At 48.2% G+C, this 19875-nt stretch overlaps 1 protein-coding gene across 7 annotated transcripts in view; it reads left to right on the forward strand.

The window, feature by feature from the left end:
* The window catches only part of ARHGAP22 (Rho GTPase activating protein 22), a 147787-nt gene that overhangs the window by 97827 nt on the left and 30085 nt on the right, over positions 1–19875 (forward strand). The window contains exon 1 of one of the 7 annotated variants that reach the window (XM_037497028.2): positions 17087–17318. The exons of the other annotated variants lie outside the window; for them this stretch is intronic. Within the exon in view, the coding sequence (XP_037352925.1) occupies positions 17267–17318 (52 nt within the window). The 5' untranslated portion in view covers positions 17087–17266. Of the gene's footprint in view, positions 1–17086; positions 17319–19875 lie in introns of those variants that run through there. 7 annotated transcript variants of the gene reach the window in all.

Genomic DNA, 19875 nt, shown 5'->3' on the forward strand with positions numbered 1-19875 from the left:
GTCTCTAGTAACTTTTCTGTCTTGAAGTCTGTTTTGGTCAATATTTTTGCAATTATTCCGACTCTCTTTTGGATATTGTTTGCATGGTACATTTTTTTCTCATTGTTTTGCTTCCAACCTGTTTGTGTTTTAAATCTAAATGTGTCTTTGTAGACCGTATTTAATTGATGTTTTAAAATTCCATTCCATCAGTCAGTCTTTGCTTTTTTGTTAAGAGTATTTAATGCATTTACAATTACTGATATGGTATAATTTAAGTCAGCTGTTTTGCTATTTGTTGCCTTTATGTCGCATGCCTTTTTTCTTTTATTCCTCTTTTTTTTTTTTTAAGATTTATTTATTTATTAATACAAGCACTGGGTACAGTCAGAAGCGTAGGAGGGTGAGAGAATTCACCAGATCCAGAGCAGGGAACAGAACAGGCAGACTGACGAAATATACTGCTAAGGGGAGCAGGGGGCTGCAGGAGATGTCTGGGCACCATGTGGGACCCTTGCTGGTGGCCGGGGATCGAACCGGTGCTGCAGAGGCTGCGGACAGCTTCGCAGCCCAGCGCTCAACCGCTGCGCCACCAGGGGAGGCCCTCTTCTATTCCTCTTTTATGCTTTCTTTCTGTGTTAAATATTTTCTATTATACCATTTTAATTTCCTTAATGTTTCTTTACAATATTGTTTATTTTCTTAGTGATTGTTCTAGGGATTATAATACGTTTCTCAATTTAGTTTAATTCTAATCTTAATGTAATTAAAATTTTTTTAAAGATTTATTTTTATTTATGCATATAAGAACTGGGGAGTAGTCCAGAGGTGTTGGGGGAGGGGTGAGAAGATTCGCCAGAGACAGAGTGGGGAGCAGAACAGGTGGAGCCCACTGAAATACACTGCTAAGGGGAAAAGCAGGCAAGACAGAAGAGGTCTGCTGTGCAATGTGGATTAACTCTCTGGCCAGGGGATCAAACTCATGTCCCTGTGCCTGGGGATAGCTTGATAGCACTGAGATTTTAACCCCTGTGCCACTAAGGAGGTCCCCCTATAATTAAAATTTTAAATGAGCTAGTTCACGTTTATGCTACCTCAACTTCTACAGTATGCAGAAACTTCTCTCCAACAGAATTCTGTTCCCTCATCCTCCTTTGTGTCATATTGTCATCCTAGTTACATCTTTATGCATTGTAATCCATCAGTGCCATTTTATAAGCATTGCTTTATGCAGCTGTCTGTTAAATGAGATAGAAGGAAAGAGTTACAGAAACACGTTTTCCTATTTTGTGCTCTTTATTAATGTAGAATACAGTGCCCATCTAATGCCCTTTCATTCCACCTGAAGGGCTCCCTTAGAATTTCATATATTATAGGTCTGCTAAGATACAGAACCAAAGCCAAAAGTCAGCTTTTGACTGCTTTTCTCTGTCTTGTGTATGCATCATTCTTTCTTAGTTTTCTAATAATCTCTTGCTAAAAAGTGCGTGTTGTGGTATGATGTGACGTGTATGTGGTTGATTCCCAAATCAGGTTTCCCTTCCCTCCTCAAGTTTTACTGTTGTTTTGTAACTGTTAGTAATTTTCCTAAACTAAATCTATAAAATAAAGTCTCTGATTAGTTTCGTGGTTAGCTAATAATTTGCTAGAATTATTAAATGCCTTGAAAACAATACATCATCCACACACTCAATGCTTAGCCAGGTTTTCACTCTGAGTTAGTCTTTACTTCTGTTTGTGCAGGGACTCAAGTCAGCCATTGGTGAGAGATTGGAGACCTTTCTGGGCTTTCCTGTGTATAGGTACCACTCTACACATGTAAAAGATCTCTTAGATGTCCAGAAATATCTCAGAGCTTTTCCGAGTCCCCAATATATTTCTCCTTTCCCAGATTTGCCCTTTCACCAGCTCTTCTTTGCTGCAATTGGTCTCACAGCTGTAGGCACCTTTGTTAAGGAATTACCCCCAATTGCTTTAGACAAAAGTCCTTGATGTAGGGCTTTTCCAGAGTGAGTCAGGTCAAATATGACAATGCTCTGTAAATGGGGCTTTTTCAGGATGCAGCAGGACAGGTCCAACTGTGACAATGCTCTGGGCATGGGACTTTCTGAGATGCTAATTCATATGTGAGCAGACACTTTAGGTCTTCCCCAGTCAAGGCTTTGTCCTCTGACCTGAACTTTCCCTAAATGCCAAGTGGTGACTTGGAGGTGACTTAAGGTGCCTGAGGGCTGGGTCTAAAGAAGGTCATATGAAATGTTGGAGATTCATGAAGCTGGGAGTTGGAAAGACCTTGTTCTAAAACCAACTGTCTGTGTAGCCTTGGGGACAAGTTATTTCTCTGAGGTAAAGAGAGCGATGCCTTTGTCTATACATTGGGATACCAACAACCTTACCAGGTTGCGTTAAGGGAAACCTCAGTATAGAAGGTGGCTGGCACACAAAATGTTCAGTAATGGAAATGTGCATTATTTGGCTTGAGGCTTAGGAAAGTACTCTAAAAAATGATGAGGTCTGTGTTGTTCTGTTGAAATAGAAGCACTCATAAAACATAACAGTCACCTGTCCTAAGCACTTTATGTAGGAATTCATGTAATCCTCGCAATAACCCTCCAGTGGATTCTATTAGGCCTTTTAGAGATGAGGAAACTGAGACATGGGTTTCCTGCCCAGTGACTCAAAATCTGGATTCCAACCTGATTACCTGCCCCCATAGTCTGTACTCTGTTCATTTCATTTTAATCACACAACTTCAAGCCAGGTATTGGCTTTGACAAGCAGTGAGAACACTCAATTGAGGATAAAATGCAAAGCAGCCTACGCCCTTTACTCATGAACTTTGAACAGAAGCTCTGGACAATCACTCGTCTCATCCAGTTTAGAAAGAGGCAAGTGTCAATCACAAACCAGCAGCTTCTCCTTTGTGGCTTCAGCTGCTCCAGGTTCCTCTCTGAGGATCAGTCACACATAGGACCTGCCCTTGGTGTTCCTCTTTGGGAAGGGGGGAGGGGGTCAAGCAGTCCCCCTGAACCTACTCAGACTCTGGGACAGTCTAAGGGCCTGTGACCTATGCTTCCGCCCCTCTCACAAGCTCCCCCCACTGACCGCACCACAGGAGAGGATGTTGGTAGCTGGTTCTGCGTCACACCAGGGCTGTGTGGGTGCAGGCTTCACCGTGGGTACGTTTCAGGTCTTTTAGGACTCCAGCAGATCCTGCCACACTCAGTGATATTGGCAGGGGGAAATGATGTGTATCGGGGTTGCTCTACAATATCTCAGCGGCCACTGCCTTCTGCGTGACTGTCTGCAAATGTAGAGCATGAGGTGCAAAACCAGAGGGGCTATGACTCCCTCTGCCCTGCCTTCCAGCCTCCTTTTCTGACCTCCAGGCAGAGAGCCCCTGACTTTGGGGAGAAAGAAAAGACCATCGTTTCTACTTCCTCGAATCAGACCCAACAGGACCTCTGTCACTCCAAGAGCACACAGCTCTTTGGACAGAGCATGAGTTCCATACAATTGGGGATGCAGAGTAAGGGGAACGCATGAAAGGCCTTGGAGTCAGGCTGCCCTGTGCTCAGACCCTGACTCTCCATTTTGACCTGTTCGCTTCTGGGCGGACTTCTGAGCTCCAGGTCTCACTGACTGGAAGAAACCCACCCAGTTAACAGATGCCGGAAAAGCACTTGTATAGTACAAGTGCCCACCAACACCAAGCACTGCCCTGCTTGGGACAGTTGAGGCAACTGAGGGCCTCTGGGAGACACTAGCACCTTCTCACTTAGCGAGGCCTCAGCAGCCATGTCCAGGGCCACCTGCCTGCTACCTAGCTGCCCCTATGCAGGTCAGGGAACAAGCAAGCTCTTTTTCCAGTGATGAATTCCCAGGAGAGGGTTAAGGAGAGCGTCCACCATTCATACTGGATGCCATGGTGCTAATGATGGAATTGTGAGTTCTTAGACATGTAACATATGGGCTCAGAGGGGCTGCGCAGAGGGGTCTTCAGGCATCGCCTAGTTCACCTTCTCATTTTCCAGATGAGTTCTCCTTAGAGTTCAGAAGAAAGGAAGGGACTTGCCTGAGACCATACCATGCTCTCTGGAGTCTAAGATCCTTGTGTTCTTGGTTCTGAACTAGGCCATCAGTTTCATTTGAGTCTAGCCTGCAGGAATTGAGGGCAGGCTCGGTGCACAGAACTATGCCGGGCCACTTACAGAGCAGGTGTTACACCTGCTTTACTTCAAAACACTTCACAGGAGGGACGGGCAGGACCTATAAGAATTATTCAAAGCTGCTGGGTGTGGGGGAATCCCCTATCATGGCACATCTGACAGCTGGTTGGGCAGTCAGCTTGTTGGCCATGACCCCTGCTCAGAATATTCTGGGGGATCAGGGCAGCTCTGTCAGAAAGGATCCTTCCCCTGTTATCTTGACATTTTCCAAGTATCAGAAGGGACAGAAAGGGCTTGGGCTTAAGCTTCTCTGCTTTGTTCTGTCTTGCTCATTTGCATTGACTCTACAGCCTAAAAGTCTTTGTAGATTCACTGTGTCAAAAGGGGTTCCCTTTATGCCTGCCATGTTTCTCAGTCATAGCTCAGTAGCGTTTTATGCATGGAATGCACTCGTGCATGAAGTCAGAAGTCTTCCATTTGGAAAGGAAGAGGGGCGGACTCTTGCTGAGCGCCTTATTATGCCAAGTGCGGCACATGCCGCATCTCACCCTTCCCCACGAGGGGATACAGTACTGTTTGTTTTGGAGATGAAGACATCGAGGCTCTGAGAGGTAAACAATCTCCCTAGGCCACCCAGATGTCGCTGGTTGAGCTAAGTTTGAATCCAGCCTTGAATGATTCCAAAATCTGAGTTCTTTTTCTCTTTCCTCGGCTGTCTTTCAAGTCTCAATAATGGATTCTTTTGGAAAAGTTCCAGTTGATAGTCCTTGGCGGCTAGGACTATGGGTCTTTGAGGTTTCTCTGGCTACCTAATAAAATGATTGCTGATAAAAAACTAAGGACATCCTTCCTTCCTGTGCCCCCTCCCTCTGTGACCCACAAGACATAGTCAGAGCTTGGAAATCCTGGACATTGGTAATAGCAGACACTGAAAGAATGTCACTGTCCCCTCCTTTTATTCAGAGAGGCTGGGGAGCTGCTCCTTCCCCCGTAAGCTCCTAGGAAGCCTCTTGATCAGATTTGGATAGTGGGGGGTGTGCGCAAGAGGGGGAATCTGGAGGAAATGAGGCTGTGGAGCCCCGGAAAAGGCCTGGGTCACCCAGCATCCTGCCCTGCCTCCCCTGTGAGGCCCCATTGTCCTGGCTCCAGCTCCCAGGCTGGCCAGCCCTCCCCACTGCAGCATTCATGAGCTGGCTAAGGCCCATTCTGAGTTAGTGCTATTTGTAGAATCTTCTTAAAATACCACAACAGTGCCATTCACAGAGCGTCTGCAGGGCCGTCGACGGCTGGGTTGGAACAAAGCTGCGCTGTGCTCAGCATCCCTTTCTGGCCTCTGCCTGAGGGATCCCCCCTTTGGTCCACGATGGGTGGGGGGTGTTGGTGTCCTCCTGTCCCGAGTGCTCCTGAGGAAGGCCGCATGCGGTCCAGCACGGAATCTGGTCCCCCACACCAGCCTGGAATACCTTGGACTGGGCTGGCCTCGAGGAGGGCATTCAGGATCGCACTCAGCTCTGTGAGATTATGCCATTCAGGGTGGCCAAGTCTCCATCATCCTCAGCCCTGCCATCATGAAGGGGGCCCAGGAAGGTCAGGCAGGAACCCCAGACTTCCTCTGATGATTTCCTAGTTTTTGTCTTTCTCTCTCTGGTAACTAACCATGTATTCCTAGAAAATCAGACATTCCTCCCCAAAGAGGCAACTTAGTTGGCTAGGCTAAACCTGTGTCCCAACAGTGCCTGAGGCCAAGAGCCTTCGGTGGGCCTTTCTGTGTGTCTGGCAGTGGCCCACAGTACCCCCTCACTGTCCAAAAAGCTTGGCAGTCAGGACCCATCACTCCCTCCTGAGCAGCTGTGCCAGCCAGGACCCAAATCTCAGGTGCCCACAGTGGGTTTTGAAACATCAACAGGTCCCCAGTGGTGGGGTGTCACGACTGCAGCAGGAAGTATGAACCTCGACAAGGGCCCCGCCTGGCAGTGCACATATTTCTGGGGCAGGGATCCCATGAAAGACCACAGCCCAGGGATGGTTTTGGGATTCTCAAGTAAAGAACATTAACTCAGTGAGAACACCCCACTGTTGGGTCCCTGGCACCTAGGCTGGAATCTCCCTATCCTGGTGGAAGCCAGGATGGCCCCAGGGAGCAGGCCCTCTGAGACAGGCAGACACATGTCACTTACCGGGTGCTGGACGTCAGGCACAGGAACTTGGCATTCCCCTGCCTCAGTTTCCTTATCACTGAAATGGAATCCATACGGCCCCCTTTGGGGATTGCTGTGGGATGAGAGTTGCTGGCACAAGTACGGCTCCTGGCTAAGCGGGGCCTTAATTAATGGTGCCATCTATCTCTATGTGAATTACCGAAGAAATAGGACTTTTGCAGTTTCTGTAGCGTTCACCCACCCCCCACCAGAGGCTGTGAGCTGGGAACAGGAGCGGACTGCTTGTCAGCCTGGTATCCCCAGCACACCCTCATGGACATGGAGGGCTGTCCTATAGGGAGAGGTTAGCAGCCACTCAGATTGTTGCTTTGTGGGGAGGGTCTGGTGCACAAATGGTGGGGGAGGAGGAGACTGGGTTTTTATTGGGAATGTGCTGGAACAGTTGATTTTGTAGCTGTTCTTCATCCTTTGCCCAAAAGGCAAAGCCTTCTGAATGCTACGTTTTATGTCTTCTGTCAATTCCCGTTGTTGTCAAATGACTGCCTTATCAGCTCTTCCAATCTGTGTTTAAACTACCTGTTCTAACCTACTGGGTACTGTGGGGCCAGCACGCCACGCATGTTAGAAGAGTGTGTAAAATAGGAATGGGGAAGCCCTGAGTAAGGCCCTGGAGAGTCGGTTGTTTGGCTCTTAGGTTTTAAAGCCTTCTTTGGCTTCCCAGTCATTGTTTTGTTTGTCTCCACACTCTAGAGGTTGCCAGATATGTGACTTCTGGATAAACAAGGTGTTTCTGTAATGTCCCATGAAAGGAGGGGCAGGCAGTCACCCTGGCTCTGGCAGCTTCTCTGGCTGTGCAGGAAGGTTAAAGGGATACACATGATAGAGAACAAAGTGTTTTCCAAGGTCAGCACCACTAGAAACTCCATTTTGCAGGTGGGACTGAGGTAGGCAGGAGACCCTGAGGGGTTAGAGGAGCTGGGATTTTGTCCCTGAGTCCTACCAGTGCTGCATCAAACCAGGCCTGAAATCTCAGCTCTGACCCTCATAGTAGGAGATCTTGGGCAGTCTTCTTCTGTAGAAAATGGAAAGATCATCTTCAAGATTGTCTTGAGGTTGTAATGTGACAACCTAGAGGCCACCAGGTGCATAAAGGACCCACATAAACTACAATGTGAATTGGTGCCCCCAGAGGGCGCCAGTCGTTTAGACTACAATGAGAATGGTTGCTTTGCCCCCTCCCCCCATCTCACAGCACTTGAAATTACAAAGTAAATGTCACCCTCTGGGGTTCTCATTCATTAAAACTAGAAGGTAAATGACGGCCTCCTGGAAGCCAGCTAGAAAATCATGCCAGTTAACACTGAACATATTAAACGTTCATCCTGACATTAGCAAGACTTACTTATCTCGTTGTCTATATCTGGCCTCCAGGAAGGAGGCAACTTATAAAAACAGGATGTTATCTTTTTAAGAACTTGAAGAATTTAGATGAAAAAAGTGTGGGAAAGGACAGTAGCTAAAGCCCTGAGGTCCCAAACACCTGCTGGAGGCGGGGCCCTCTTGGCTTGACATTACCAGAACCCATGCAAAGAGCATCAGTGAGAGAGCCATGGTGTCCATTATTAAGGGAATTTATTTGCACAGCATAGAATTTGTGGCTCAACAAATGTCCACATGACCAGATAGAGTAGGCAGAAAGGCACTGGAGAGGTTGGGGGTAGTGTGCAGTGCTGGGTGATTACAGTGGAGTCCCACAGGCCTCTGCCATTTAGCAAATTGCTTTCCCAAGCCTAGTGTCTTCACTCAGTCCTACTCTCCCATCAGCCAAATGGCCTTACTATCCTTAGGCTGTGTCTTCTGCCTGCAGCCTCCTCCAGGAAGCCCTCAGGATTGCTTTACCTCTCTATACTCACCTGGGGGAGGGGCCTGAACCCCATCTCTCGGGAAAGTGGAAAATATTGACCCTAGGATTGCCTCCTCCCCCCAGTCCTCAGGCCTGCAGGAGGGAGCCCCAAGCCACCAGCCAGGTTTTCTGACTCCCCCACCTCAGAGAGTTCCTGTGAGGCCTAGGTTTTGTGATGCAGAATTGGTCAGCGGCTTAAGCAATCTCCTTAACAAAGAGCAAGGAGACAGAGCTTGGGCTGCCACTCCAAGTTCATCTTCTGCAGTCTGGAGTAACAAGCAGATGTCTTTGCTGTTGCAAATTTGGCCTGTTGGGTTGCTTCCCAGTCTGTGGTTGACCCCACTTGCCCTTGGCTCCCTAAGAGCCTTGGCCAGGTCTGCTTCAGTTTTGTGTCCCCAGTTCCTATCAGAGAATGTCCTCAAGTGCTCTCAAACATTTGGGAGGAGCTGCATCCAGCCACAGGGGCAAATAAGAACTTCCTCCTAAAGAGACAAATGCAGAAGTAGCCATCTCCAGGGGTCCATGATAAGCACCTAGTTTGGGTCCTTGGGTGATAGTCAGCCTCCGCCCCTCACCCCAGGCCATCCCCATGATGCCAGGCTGGGGGTGCCTGGGATCGGGAGCCAGCAGTCAGGAAAACAGAGTCAGGCCAGGGATCCTTGTGTCACAGGGCCTGTTCTTTTCAGGCAGTTGAGTTTGAGCCCAAAGTGAGGATTGATGTGGAGGGGGGACTGAAAGGGGACAACACCAGCATTTTAAAAATTGATAGTACAAAGCGAAATTTATTCTGTTTAGTCTAAAATATGCAGTTTCTGGAGACAAAGTTAGCAGGGTGTGGTGACACTTGGGATGGCCTTCTCCCACCAGCATTGGGCCTGCCTGTTACATGCCTAGCCTCTACTCATGCCTGGGGCTGGGGCTCAACACCCCAAAGCTGATCCTTGTTCTTGCACTTTCTCTGGATGACCATCAGGACCCTTCCTTCTGCAACCCCATCCACCCCCTATTTATGAATCAGCTGTTTGGGTCAAAGACAAAGACAGATCCTGAAAGCCAGGCACTGTCACCCCCTACCCTGCTTTGCCTGACTGAAGCCACTGCTCCCGCTACACATCCACATGTACCTGCCAGAACCTTCTGTCTCCTTCCTGACCTGCTTGCACCCTCCTCAGGGCCCTGATCCACAGGAAAGTCCTCAGGACTTCTCCTACCTTGGGGCCCTTGCGGTTGCTGTCCTCTGCCCCTGCACCCCTCTGTGCCTGGTCAGGTCCGGAAGGACAGCAGTTGCTGTCACTTAGTTCTCAGCTCAAGGATCCCCTCCAGAAACTAGCTTTTCCTGACCCCTTGCTTAGGTAGTGGCTCTGTTAGGGAGAAAGTGTTATAGGACAAGGAGAGGGGCAGCCCAAACCCCGCAAACCTGCCTATTCTACATGGGTTCTGCCATCCGCCACATCAACACAAAACATAGGAGACTTTAATGGGAAGGAACTTTAATAAAACTAGGAAACAATACAGGTAAGGCAAAGAGTCTAGTTTCTAAATGAAGCACCCAAAGTTACCCATCCCCTCGTGGGTAAAAGTCCATCCAAATGGGAATGGCGCAGAGCAAGGCCCCAAAGCCTGCCACAAGACTAAAGCATCTTCCAGTGGGGACCCACAGAAAAGGGCCAGAAACAACCAGACAAGCCTGGAAGGAAAAGAGCAAAATCAACATCAAGATAAAAGCTGCCATTGTCACCTCCCCACGGGTCTCACCCACATCTGTGTCACCCAGTCCACGACCAAAAGACAAGCGCAGTTTCTTCACGTGTCTCTAGGCTCCATGCGCCTCCTCCAGGTCTCCTGGCTCCATCCTGCTTCCTTCCTTCCTCAGTCTCTTCTGCAGCTTCTCCTCTTCCTGCTCAGCTCCACCCTCCCTTGGGTGGGGCAGGGAACCTCCCCCTTTCCTGGGGACCACCCTGTTACAATAGGATGTCCTGAGCTAATTCTGCCATCCTGCCTGTGGAGGAGGAATCTCCAGGAGGGCTGGGCCTTGCTAGATTTATTCATCCACGCATCCCTTCACCTCACTCGTGTGCTGAACAGGTGCAGGTATACACGGCAGGGCCTCTCGTGTCCACTGCCTCATTAAAAGAAAGAACTTTCCTCCACATGCTTGGAAAGCAGAGCCAGCCTGCAGGAAGTCTCCCACGCTGGTCAAATTGGAGCAGATGCAGGGGAAGAGAGGGCTTGGGAGGAGGAAATTAAAGCTCCCAGGACCACCCTTGACCTTTGGGTGTCTGGAGCCAAAGCACACCTCGACCCCTTTGTCCCAGGGGAATTCTGATACACATTTCATAAGGCTACATAGACCATGCCAGCAGCATGGGAACCCCAGGCCCCCAAAGCAGATACTGCATTCTGTGTGTGCACCCTCCTTCCCTGTTTCATTCCCAGTCCGGCAGCTGTACCTAGGATAGTTTCCAGAACGCACAAACTGCACAGAATCCTTTGTGTAGGGTTTTGATTTTGGGGAACCCAGGCTAAGACATGCAGTGTTAATGGTAAAATGATAATAAATAATAATAACCCATCTGAAGTAGCAAAGGACTGTTAATCTGTGATTAATAGCAGCTCTGGTTAATAACAGCTACAAGTACTTTTAGTCATTCATTTAACAGATGTTGATGACACCCTCACCTGGACCAAAGCACCCTGATGGGTGTCAGAAGAGATGCCTGCATACTTCTCGTAACTCAAGAAACTTTGCAGGGGGAGACCTGGCCCCGGAGGAGTGGGTCCTGGGCGTAGCCTGAGGAGGGGCGTTGAATGCAAGGCCCCCAGTCTCAAAACCTACCTGTAGCCTCAGCTGAGCACTTAGGGGATTTGTAATAAGATGCAACCTCAGTCTTGGAGTTGCCCAGAGGAGTGCAAGCTGGTTATAAACCTACTGTGAGGTAGTTAGCACAGCAAAATGCTCCTCCTTGCTGGTCTGCCAACCAGGATAGCAGTGGGGGGCTGTAGGAACAGTGAGACAGTCTGGGGGGGAGGGTACCTTGTTACCTCTCTGCAGCTGACAGAGTTTGTAACGTTGTAAATACCCGGTGCACAGAGTCACTGGAGAGTGAATCTGACCATTTGCAAGGCGGCTGGCACTGAGTAGGCGCTTCATAAAGGTCAGGTCCCTTTTCCTCCTAGAATAATGAATTAGGTCATTATTCCCTCCAAGTCACTCAGCGTTAAGTCGCATTTTTTAAAATTCTAAATGCCAGATCCTCCTCTCTTCCCCCAAAGCCCCCTCTTAAACATTTCAGAATCTGGTGTTCATCTGACAATTGGCATGTTCCGTTTTATATGTGCTATTTTTAACTTAATTCTCCTACACAAGTTATTTTTAGCCTGGGGGAGGGCAGAGGGGCCCTGGCTTTACAATTGGAAGTCTCCGCCATGTGTGTTACTGCTGAGGCCTGTCCTCGAGGTTGGAGACCACAGGCTGGGCCTCAGCAGGCCAGACCCAGAGCCTGGGGAGCCTGAGCTGGTGGTGGGCAGTGGCCTTGAGGATGCTTTTCTCCAAAAGGGGTGTCAGCCTCCACCCCCAGACAGAATCCTTGCTAGTACTTGAAGTTGCAGTTTGTGTTTATTCCAGGATGGTTCAGGGCTGTCTCCCCACAGGGCTGCATTCTCCAGGAGGCGGGGACTCTTGGTTTTGTCACTCTGGGTCTCCAGCCCTTGGCAGATCTTCAACAAATATTTGTGGAAAGGAGAATGGGATAAGGCAAGCTGGGAGTGGGTGAGGGGGAGCAATGGAGAAAGGTAAAGGAGAAGTGGGGATAGTTGATGAATGAGGAGGAAAGGCATCCTCAGAAGAGGGAACAGCATGTGCAAAGACAGTGAGACTTGAAGTGCACAGTGTCTCCCTGGAGCAAGAAGTAGGGCAGAGTGCCTGCAGTGCCCAGGGAGATTGGGGAGTATCTGACTGGGCTGGAAAGCTACCCTTCAGTGATCATGGAGGAGTCCCCATGGGAAACAGTGAACTGGGATATATTCTTAAGGCCCAGGAGGTGGTTGTGTGGAATTCTTTTTTTTTTTTTTTTTTTTTTTTAAAGATTTATTTATTTATTTATACAAGCACTGGGTACAGTCAGAAGCATAGGAGGATGAGAGAATTCACCAGAGCCAGAGCGGGGAGCAGAACAGGTAGACTGACGAAGCACACTGCTGAGGGGAGCAGCGGGCATGGCAGGAGAGGTCTGTCGTGCCATGTGGGACCCTCGCCAGTGGCCGGGGATTGAGCGGGCGCTGCAGAGGCTGCGGGCAGCTTGGCAGCCTAGTGCTCAACTGCTGCGCCACCAGGGGAGGCCCAGTTGTGTGGAATTCTTTACAGGGAAGGGGGGAGATCTGACTTGAGTGTTAGAAATACCCAGCATGACCCCGCCCAGGCATTCCCCATTCTTCCTTCACTTCTGCAATTGTCCTGTGAGAAAAATTAAAACCCTCAGTCTCCCATGGGTGCTGCCCAGGGCAAGGTCAACGGATTCCCTAAAAACCCAAACATCCCCAGAACCACAAAAGTAGAGTTCCCAGGGAGATGCTGCTTTGGAGAAATGAAACTGTGATGGGGTTGACTTGACAAAAGGGGAATTTGGAGCTGAAACCATCTGGAGGACATCTGGGGCATTTTCCTAAATGAAAAGTACAGGCAGCACAGAGCAGGTCTAAGTACTGCAGGGCCAGCACATGCTACCTCCTCTCCAGAGTGAAAAGAAACAGTCTTTCTCCCTGAAAGTACAGTGAGAAGTAAGCCTCCGCCCCCAAGGCCAGCGGAGGTCCTTGCAGAAACAGGCATGCACAGCCACAGGGAGTGTGTACATGGCGCTTTTGCACAAGGGCAGCACGTTCTTCATGCTGATGTTTGCTTGCTTCCACATTGCACAGTGTTCCACCACCCAAATTTAACCCATTCATGGAACACATAGCATTTCTCTTTAGATTAGACTAGTTGTTTCTAAAATTCATAAGCGAAAATGGCAAATGCATTTCAGGCAAAAAAATAATGAAGTCAGAGTAGTCTTACTAGTTGTTAAGAGAATACGCAGCACCAATAATTAAAACAAAAATAAAATTTGTTGTTGTTTTTTTTGGCTGTATGTAATTTATTTAACCAGTATGTTATTTATTTATCTTGCTGCATGGTTAAGTTGTTTCCAGTTTATTCCTACTGTCTCTTGATGCCCCTGTGCAAAATGATCTGCACTGTAAACTCCCCAGAAATGGACCACTGGGTCATTTAATTTTCTGATAGATAATGTCAAATTATATTGCACAAAGAGGTGGTACAAAAATCTGCTACCAACACAAATAAGGACTGTCTACTTTCCTCACCCCTTGGGTGCATACCTCCAATTGGAACCCCTCCATCCCCCAGGGGAGCTGGCCACCTGACTGCCACTCCCAGGTGCCAGTATGCCCGCCACCCACATGTGCTGTGAGAAGGTGTATTTCTCTTGCCCTTTTATATTCTATTTTCATTTGGTTTTAAAAATAGTTAACAAAAGGCCAAAAGCCAGTCTCCCTGTGCCTTCTGCCTCTAGCTAATCACTTCTCTGTCCAGAAAAGCCTGTGCCCCCAGTGCCATCTGCGTCCTTTTCTTTACCATGCAAGTATTTTTAACTTGTGTAGCCAAAAAAAAAAAAAATTCTTTTGTGGATTCTGGTTTTTGCATGAACTTTAGAAAGGCCTTCCCCATGTAGAGAGTATATAAAATCTCTTGCTCTGGTGCGTCCTGGTACTTTTCTGGTTTCACTTCCATCTTTCAACCTTTGGTGCATCATGAATTTTTATTTTGTAGTAAAGTGTGGTATAAGGATTCACATTGATAATTTTTTCCAAGTGACTATCTATTTATCCCTATTCTGTTTATTAAATTATTAAATAATCCATCTTTTACCCACCCATGTAAAATAATGCCTTAATTATAGTATTTCAACCCTGACATGTGCTTGGCCTATCTCTGGTCACGTGATGTAGTGCCAACTATTTTAATTATTGAAGCTGTGTACTCTCTTTACAATTGGTAGGAGTACTCTGACTTTATTATTTTTTTGTCTGAAATGCAGTTGCCACTTTTGCTTCTGAATTTTAGAAACAACTTGTCTAAAGAGAAATGCTGTGTGTTCCATGAATGGGTTAAATTTGGGGAAATTGACTCCTCCATTACATTATTTTCCCACTCGTGTGAGTGGCATGCATTTCTGTTTCTTCTAATTTATGAGTAGATTGTGATTTCAGTATATTAATTTTGTGTCTGGCAACCTTACTGAATACTCCTATTGCTTATAGTGGTTTCCAGTTCATTGACTTTGGTTTTCCAAGTAGATGTGAACAGACCACCACCTCCTCCCCTTCAGCTTTTACAGTTTTATATTCTCTCCCTAATCTAATTGCATGAAGACTCCTTCCATTACAGGAAAATGTAAATAACGGTGATGATGCTGGTATTGTCACACGTATCCCTTCCATGGGAAGGCCACCAGTGTCTTGCCACGAAAGGTGTTGCTGGCCTTGCGTCCACCCATGTTGAGGAAGCGTCCGTCTATTCCTTGTTAATGTAGAGCTTTTATCAAAATGGATGTCAGATGTTGCCAAGTGCCCTCCAAGGTTTTTCCTTAGACCTGGCCCACGGGTCTACCAGAGTGCCCCAGCGAGCTCTGAAGGCCTGCCCCACACTGCCAGGTCCTGGGGAGCTGGCACAGCAATGAAGGGCTGCCTGGCAGCTGGCCAGTCTCTGTACTGAGATGCTTCAGCTGCGGGAAGCAGGAAGGCCTACCTTAGCAGCTTAAATCAAGGTGGGTATGTCATTCTCACAGACTGAGAAATGGAGCTCCTGGGTCAGTGATTCGTGAGTTCTACAAAACCAAGCACGTGGGCTCCCTCACCCCCATAGCCTTGTAGGCCTGTCGACTGCATCCTGGCCAGCCTGGTCATGGCATGACCACCAGGTGTCCCAGGTAGGACATGAGGCAGCTGTCTTAGAAGTCAGGAAGCCTCTCTCAGAAGCCCCTCCCAGGACCTCCGTGGGTCTCAGGCTTAGGGTGGCCAGCAAAATGTAATTATTTTTCATTCCCCTAAAAAAATTTATTTAATTCTTGGGCCTCCCTGGTGGTACAACCTATAAAGGTGTCTTCATAGATTGTCTTCAGCCACCACTGCATGAGTTCCATCCCCGGTCAGGGAGCTACCCACATGGCCCACCAAACCTCTCCTGTCTCACCCACTGCTCCCTTCAGCAGTGTATTTTAGTCAGTTTGCCTGTTCTGTTCCCCACTCTGTCTCTGGTTAATCCTCTCACCCCCGGCACCTCTGGCCTGTACCCCAGTTCTTGTATGCATAAATAAATAAATCTTAAAAATTTTTTAATTTAATTCTTAAAGCACTTGCTTTTTAAAATGCTTATTACATATGACTCTACCACATTTATCTACCCCACTGTTTTGTCATTCCCCTGTTTTGGACATTTCTTGCTTCTGATAGTTTACTCCGTTTTGTTGTTGCTTTTTTCAATTCTGGGGTTCTGAAATATTCAGCGGGCACTCTGTGGCCACTTCCTTTCTCAGGCTGGCAAGAATCTTACATTTGGTTCCACTTCATCAGAAGGGCTATTGAAGGCCCAGAGCAGGGTGCCAGACCCTGGACCCTACACACTACAGGGTGCAGGGCCGTGGGGAGAATGCTGTGGGCACACTGTGGGCTCTTGGGGCGGGGGGAACTCTAACTGCTCCAGAACCAGGGTGTATTTTTTCAGCGTGCTGGTGATATCCAGGCCTCAGGACAAGGGGTAACCAGTGAGGTCCCTCATGTGGAGCATCCAGAGACCTAGAGACCAGCAGGTACCTTGCACTCTGTACAGGGCTCTTTACTATGAGAGACCAAGGCAGTGAGAGTGGACACCTGGGAGGAGATATGACAGGGACTTGGAGGACAAGGTCACATTGGAGTTTGATTTTATTCCAAGAACAATAGGTCCCCTGAAGAGTTTTAAGCAGATGTGTTTTGCTCCTAATTGACTGCCTTCTATATTGAAGGGTTGGATGGATGGACAGATGAGGGGATGCACAGATAAATAGGTAGCGTAGCCTCTCACGCGGTACTCACCCCAGAGTTTGGTGGCTGCTACTTGCCCCATCTATATGAAGTCTCTTCAGAGCTATCCATGCTCCTGGCACCATGTCTGGTAGGAGGGAGTGACGTGGGAGGCGAGATGGCTGAGGGGGCAAGGGAACTGGCTCAGGCTGTCTGTCTCAGGGCTAGGCCAAGGCGTGCCTAGGTAACATAGAGGTGGCAGTTGACTTCATGTAGAAGATCCAAAGCTTTCAAGTTCAAGTCCTAGCTGTGGCATTTCCCAGGGGGCTGGTGCTGCGCCACTGGAAGCTCCCGAGCACAATGACTGCGGAAGGTGTGATGGCACGTGTAGGCGGCAGCCCAGCCCTAGCTCCTGTGTCTCATTCAGCCCTTTCCAGACCCTCAGGAGGCAGGGCCATTTTGCTGATGAAGAAATGGAAGCATAGATTATGTCACTGGTTCCTGACCATGTAACCTATAAGCACTTACCTTTACTAGGCTTCTCCTGTGTATTTCATGCCCACTATGCCCATGATGTCTCCGCTTGTAGAGCAAGACTTCATGGCACACAATTGGTGGGGCTGGGGGTCAGCTCTATATAGGTTCTCAGCCCCTTGCAAGTGGGGAGAAGGGATGAACCCAAAATAGTGGGGGCAATTTCCTACTTCCTGCTTTCAGGGCCAGAGAAGGCAGGGGAGGGAACATGCCTGGCGGCAGGTATAAGGGACTGCACTGGGAGTTCCCTTGTAGGAAACAAGGGCAGATTCTGCACCAGTAGGTGTGCTCCTGTGGATCCCGCCCTGGACAGTCCCTACCGTGGGGCCCTGAGAAGTGCAAAAGTTCCCCGGAAGAGACAAAAAGGCCTGGCCCAGCAACTGTGGGCAGATGCAGGGGTGGTCACAGCCTCTGTTGTGTGCCTGGTGGCCATTCCCTGCCTCAGCCCCACTGCTTCCAGCATCATGCCCTTCTGCCCCACCAGGCGTCTGAAGAGGAGCAGGCATCTACCCCGGGGTAAGTGGGCAGGTGGGGTCAAAAGTGGGCAGCAGGAACACCAGACCAAGAGATAATTAACCCTGAAGGCAAATAACTTTAGTGGCTCCAAGTGAGTCCAGAAAAATGAGAGAAGAGGGAGGCCAATCAGGCAGGGTGAAGTGTAAGTAAGGTGGTCAGGAAGGGTTGCCCAGGAAGGGGACATTTGAGGAAAGATCTGGAAGAGTGAGGGGAGAACAATTTGGACAGTACAAGGGCGTGCCTAGCTGTGGGAGAAAAGGCAAAGCAGAGAGCAGTTATGAAGTCAGAATAGTGGCAGTTAAGAGGCCTGGAAGGTCATTGCCAGGGCTTTGCTGAGAGGGACCATGTGGGGAATGGAGCCTGTGAGCCGCTCTGCCTGAGTCACATGGCCAGCCTATCGATCATAGACTTTAGGGAACCAGGGGGGATGGAGAGACAATACCGATACTCACGATGAGAAAGGACGGCAGCTTAGACCAGATATAACGATAAAAAGTGGTCAGATTTTGAATGTATTTTCAAGGTGGGACCTATAGAATTTACTGATGGGAATGGCTGTGAGATGTGACAGTGGAGCTAAGTCTGGTTTCAACTTAAGCAGGAGATGGAGTTGCCCTCATCTGAGACAGACCGGGGAGGGCAAATCCAGATGGATTTCATATTTGCTAAGACGGAGATGCCTGGAGACATCTCATTGGCACCGTCGGACGGGCAGTGGCCTGGGAGCAGTGACATTGGAGGCAGTGACAGGGGAGCAGTGATAGTGGAAGTCGTCGGCACAGGGATGGCATTTAAAGCCAAGGGTTGGATGAGCTCACCAGAGGAGGGCAGATCGATGTGGGGACGACAGAGTGGGGGAAGAAGTCAGGTGACTCCCACCTTTCAGCCTTGGGCCCCTGGCTCTCCAGGTCTGAGGTTGGAACACAGGAGGAAGCTGGTTTGGCAGGAGGCGGTGATAACTTTCAGACACACCACGTTGTACCTGTGGACAGCACACAACTCTTCAGTTGTGCAAGTCACTCAGACTTGTGGGCACTATAGGTCTATTTGCTCCGTATCAGTGCTTCTAAACTGGGGACCGTTTGCCTCCTAAAGGATATTTGTCACATCCTGGGAAGCAGGGAGAGGCTGCTCCTGGCATCTCAGGATAGAGGCCAGCATGTTTGCTAAACATCTCCTCCCCACATAACAGTGAAGAATTATCTGATTCAAAAGTGCTAAGGTCAAGAAACTCTGCTCTGTGTGGCATTTAATTGAATGCGGCAGTGAAAGCAAATATGTAGAGAGTGTTTGCTTGGTGTCGGGTCCTAAGCAGAGACTATCTCATTTCATTCTCCTGCTGCCGCCTTCGTTCCTTCCATCCCCCTAAGGGAGCGACTCTGACACACGGGAAAACCAAGTCAAGTCACAGAGCTCCAGCTGCTGGCACTGAGGGCCAAGCCCAGCTTGAGCTCTGAGCTGCTCCAGAGGCCGTGACATACCTGCGAGAGGCGGCAGACGGGATGGAAACCCAGTGTCACTGAGGAACAGTAAAAAGCCAGAAATAGTCACAAGAGCCCCTCATCTTTCATGATGCATTTCTTTTTTTTTTTAAGAATTTTTTTTTTTTTTTTAAGATTTATTTATTTATTTATACAAGCACTGGGTACAGTCAGAAGCGCGGGAGGGTGAGAGAATTCACCAGAGCCAGCGCGGGGAGCAGAGCAGGCAGAAGGACCGAAGTACACTGCTGAGGGGAGCAGCGGGCGGCAGGAGAGGTCTGCGTGCCATGTGGGACCCTCCTCCGGTGGCCTGGGAGCAGGCGGGGATCGAACCGGTGCTGCAGAGGCTGCGGGCAGCTTCGCAACCCAGCACTCAACCGCTGTGCCACCGGGGAGGCCCTCATGATGCATTTCTTTCTGAGATCATCGCTACTATAATTTTTTCTTTAAATCTAATACTAATCTTCTGTAACAGATAAAAAAGTAAGCATAAACAACGAAATGCTTTAGAAAAATTCCACATTTTGTTTTGGTGACTTATTTTATTTTCATTGCATTCTCCCCGTCTCTTCCATAGAGGAAGTTTCCTGTTGCAGAAAAGAGAACATGTTTATAGCTAAACAAATCTGGGCTTAAATCCTGGATCCTCTATTTGTTTAACTTCCTCAAGTCTCTGTTTCTGCATCTATAAAATGGGATCAATAACAGTCCTTCGAGAGGGCTCATGAGAATGAAATGTGCTGAAATATCTTATGTGTCCCTTTACATGTGAAGTGTTTACTTAACATTGAAATGTTAAGTATCTGAACATCATCCGTACGTAAAAGAGTAACTTTAGAGCATACATTAACTCATAGACCTAATTGTAAATCCTAAAACTTTGAAACTCCTAGAAGAAAACTTACATCTTGGAATAAATGATTTTTTTTTAGCCACAAGGCCAATAAAAATAATTTGATAATATACTTGAAAATACACTGTTAATAGAATGAAAAGAAAAGTCACAGACTGGGAGAAAAATCTACAAAACATATATCTGATAAGGGATTTGTAACTAGACTGTGTAATAAACTCTT

Source organism: Talpa occidentalis, unplaced genomic scaffold (assembly GCF_014898055.3).
Source record: "Talpa occidentalis isolate TD23 unplaced genomic scaffold, MPIMG_talOcc4v2.1 talOcc4.8, whole genome shotgun sequence".
NCBI lineage: Eukaryota > Metazoa > Chordata > Mammalia > Eulipotyphla > Talpidae > Talpa > Talpa occidentalis.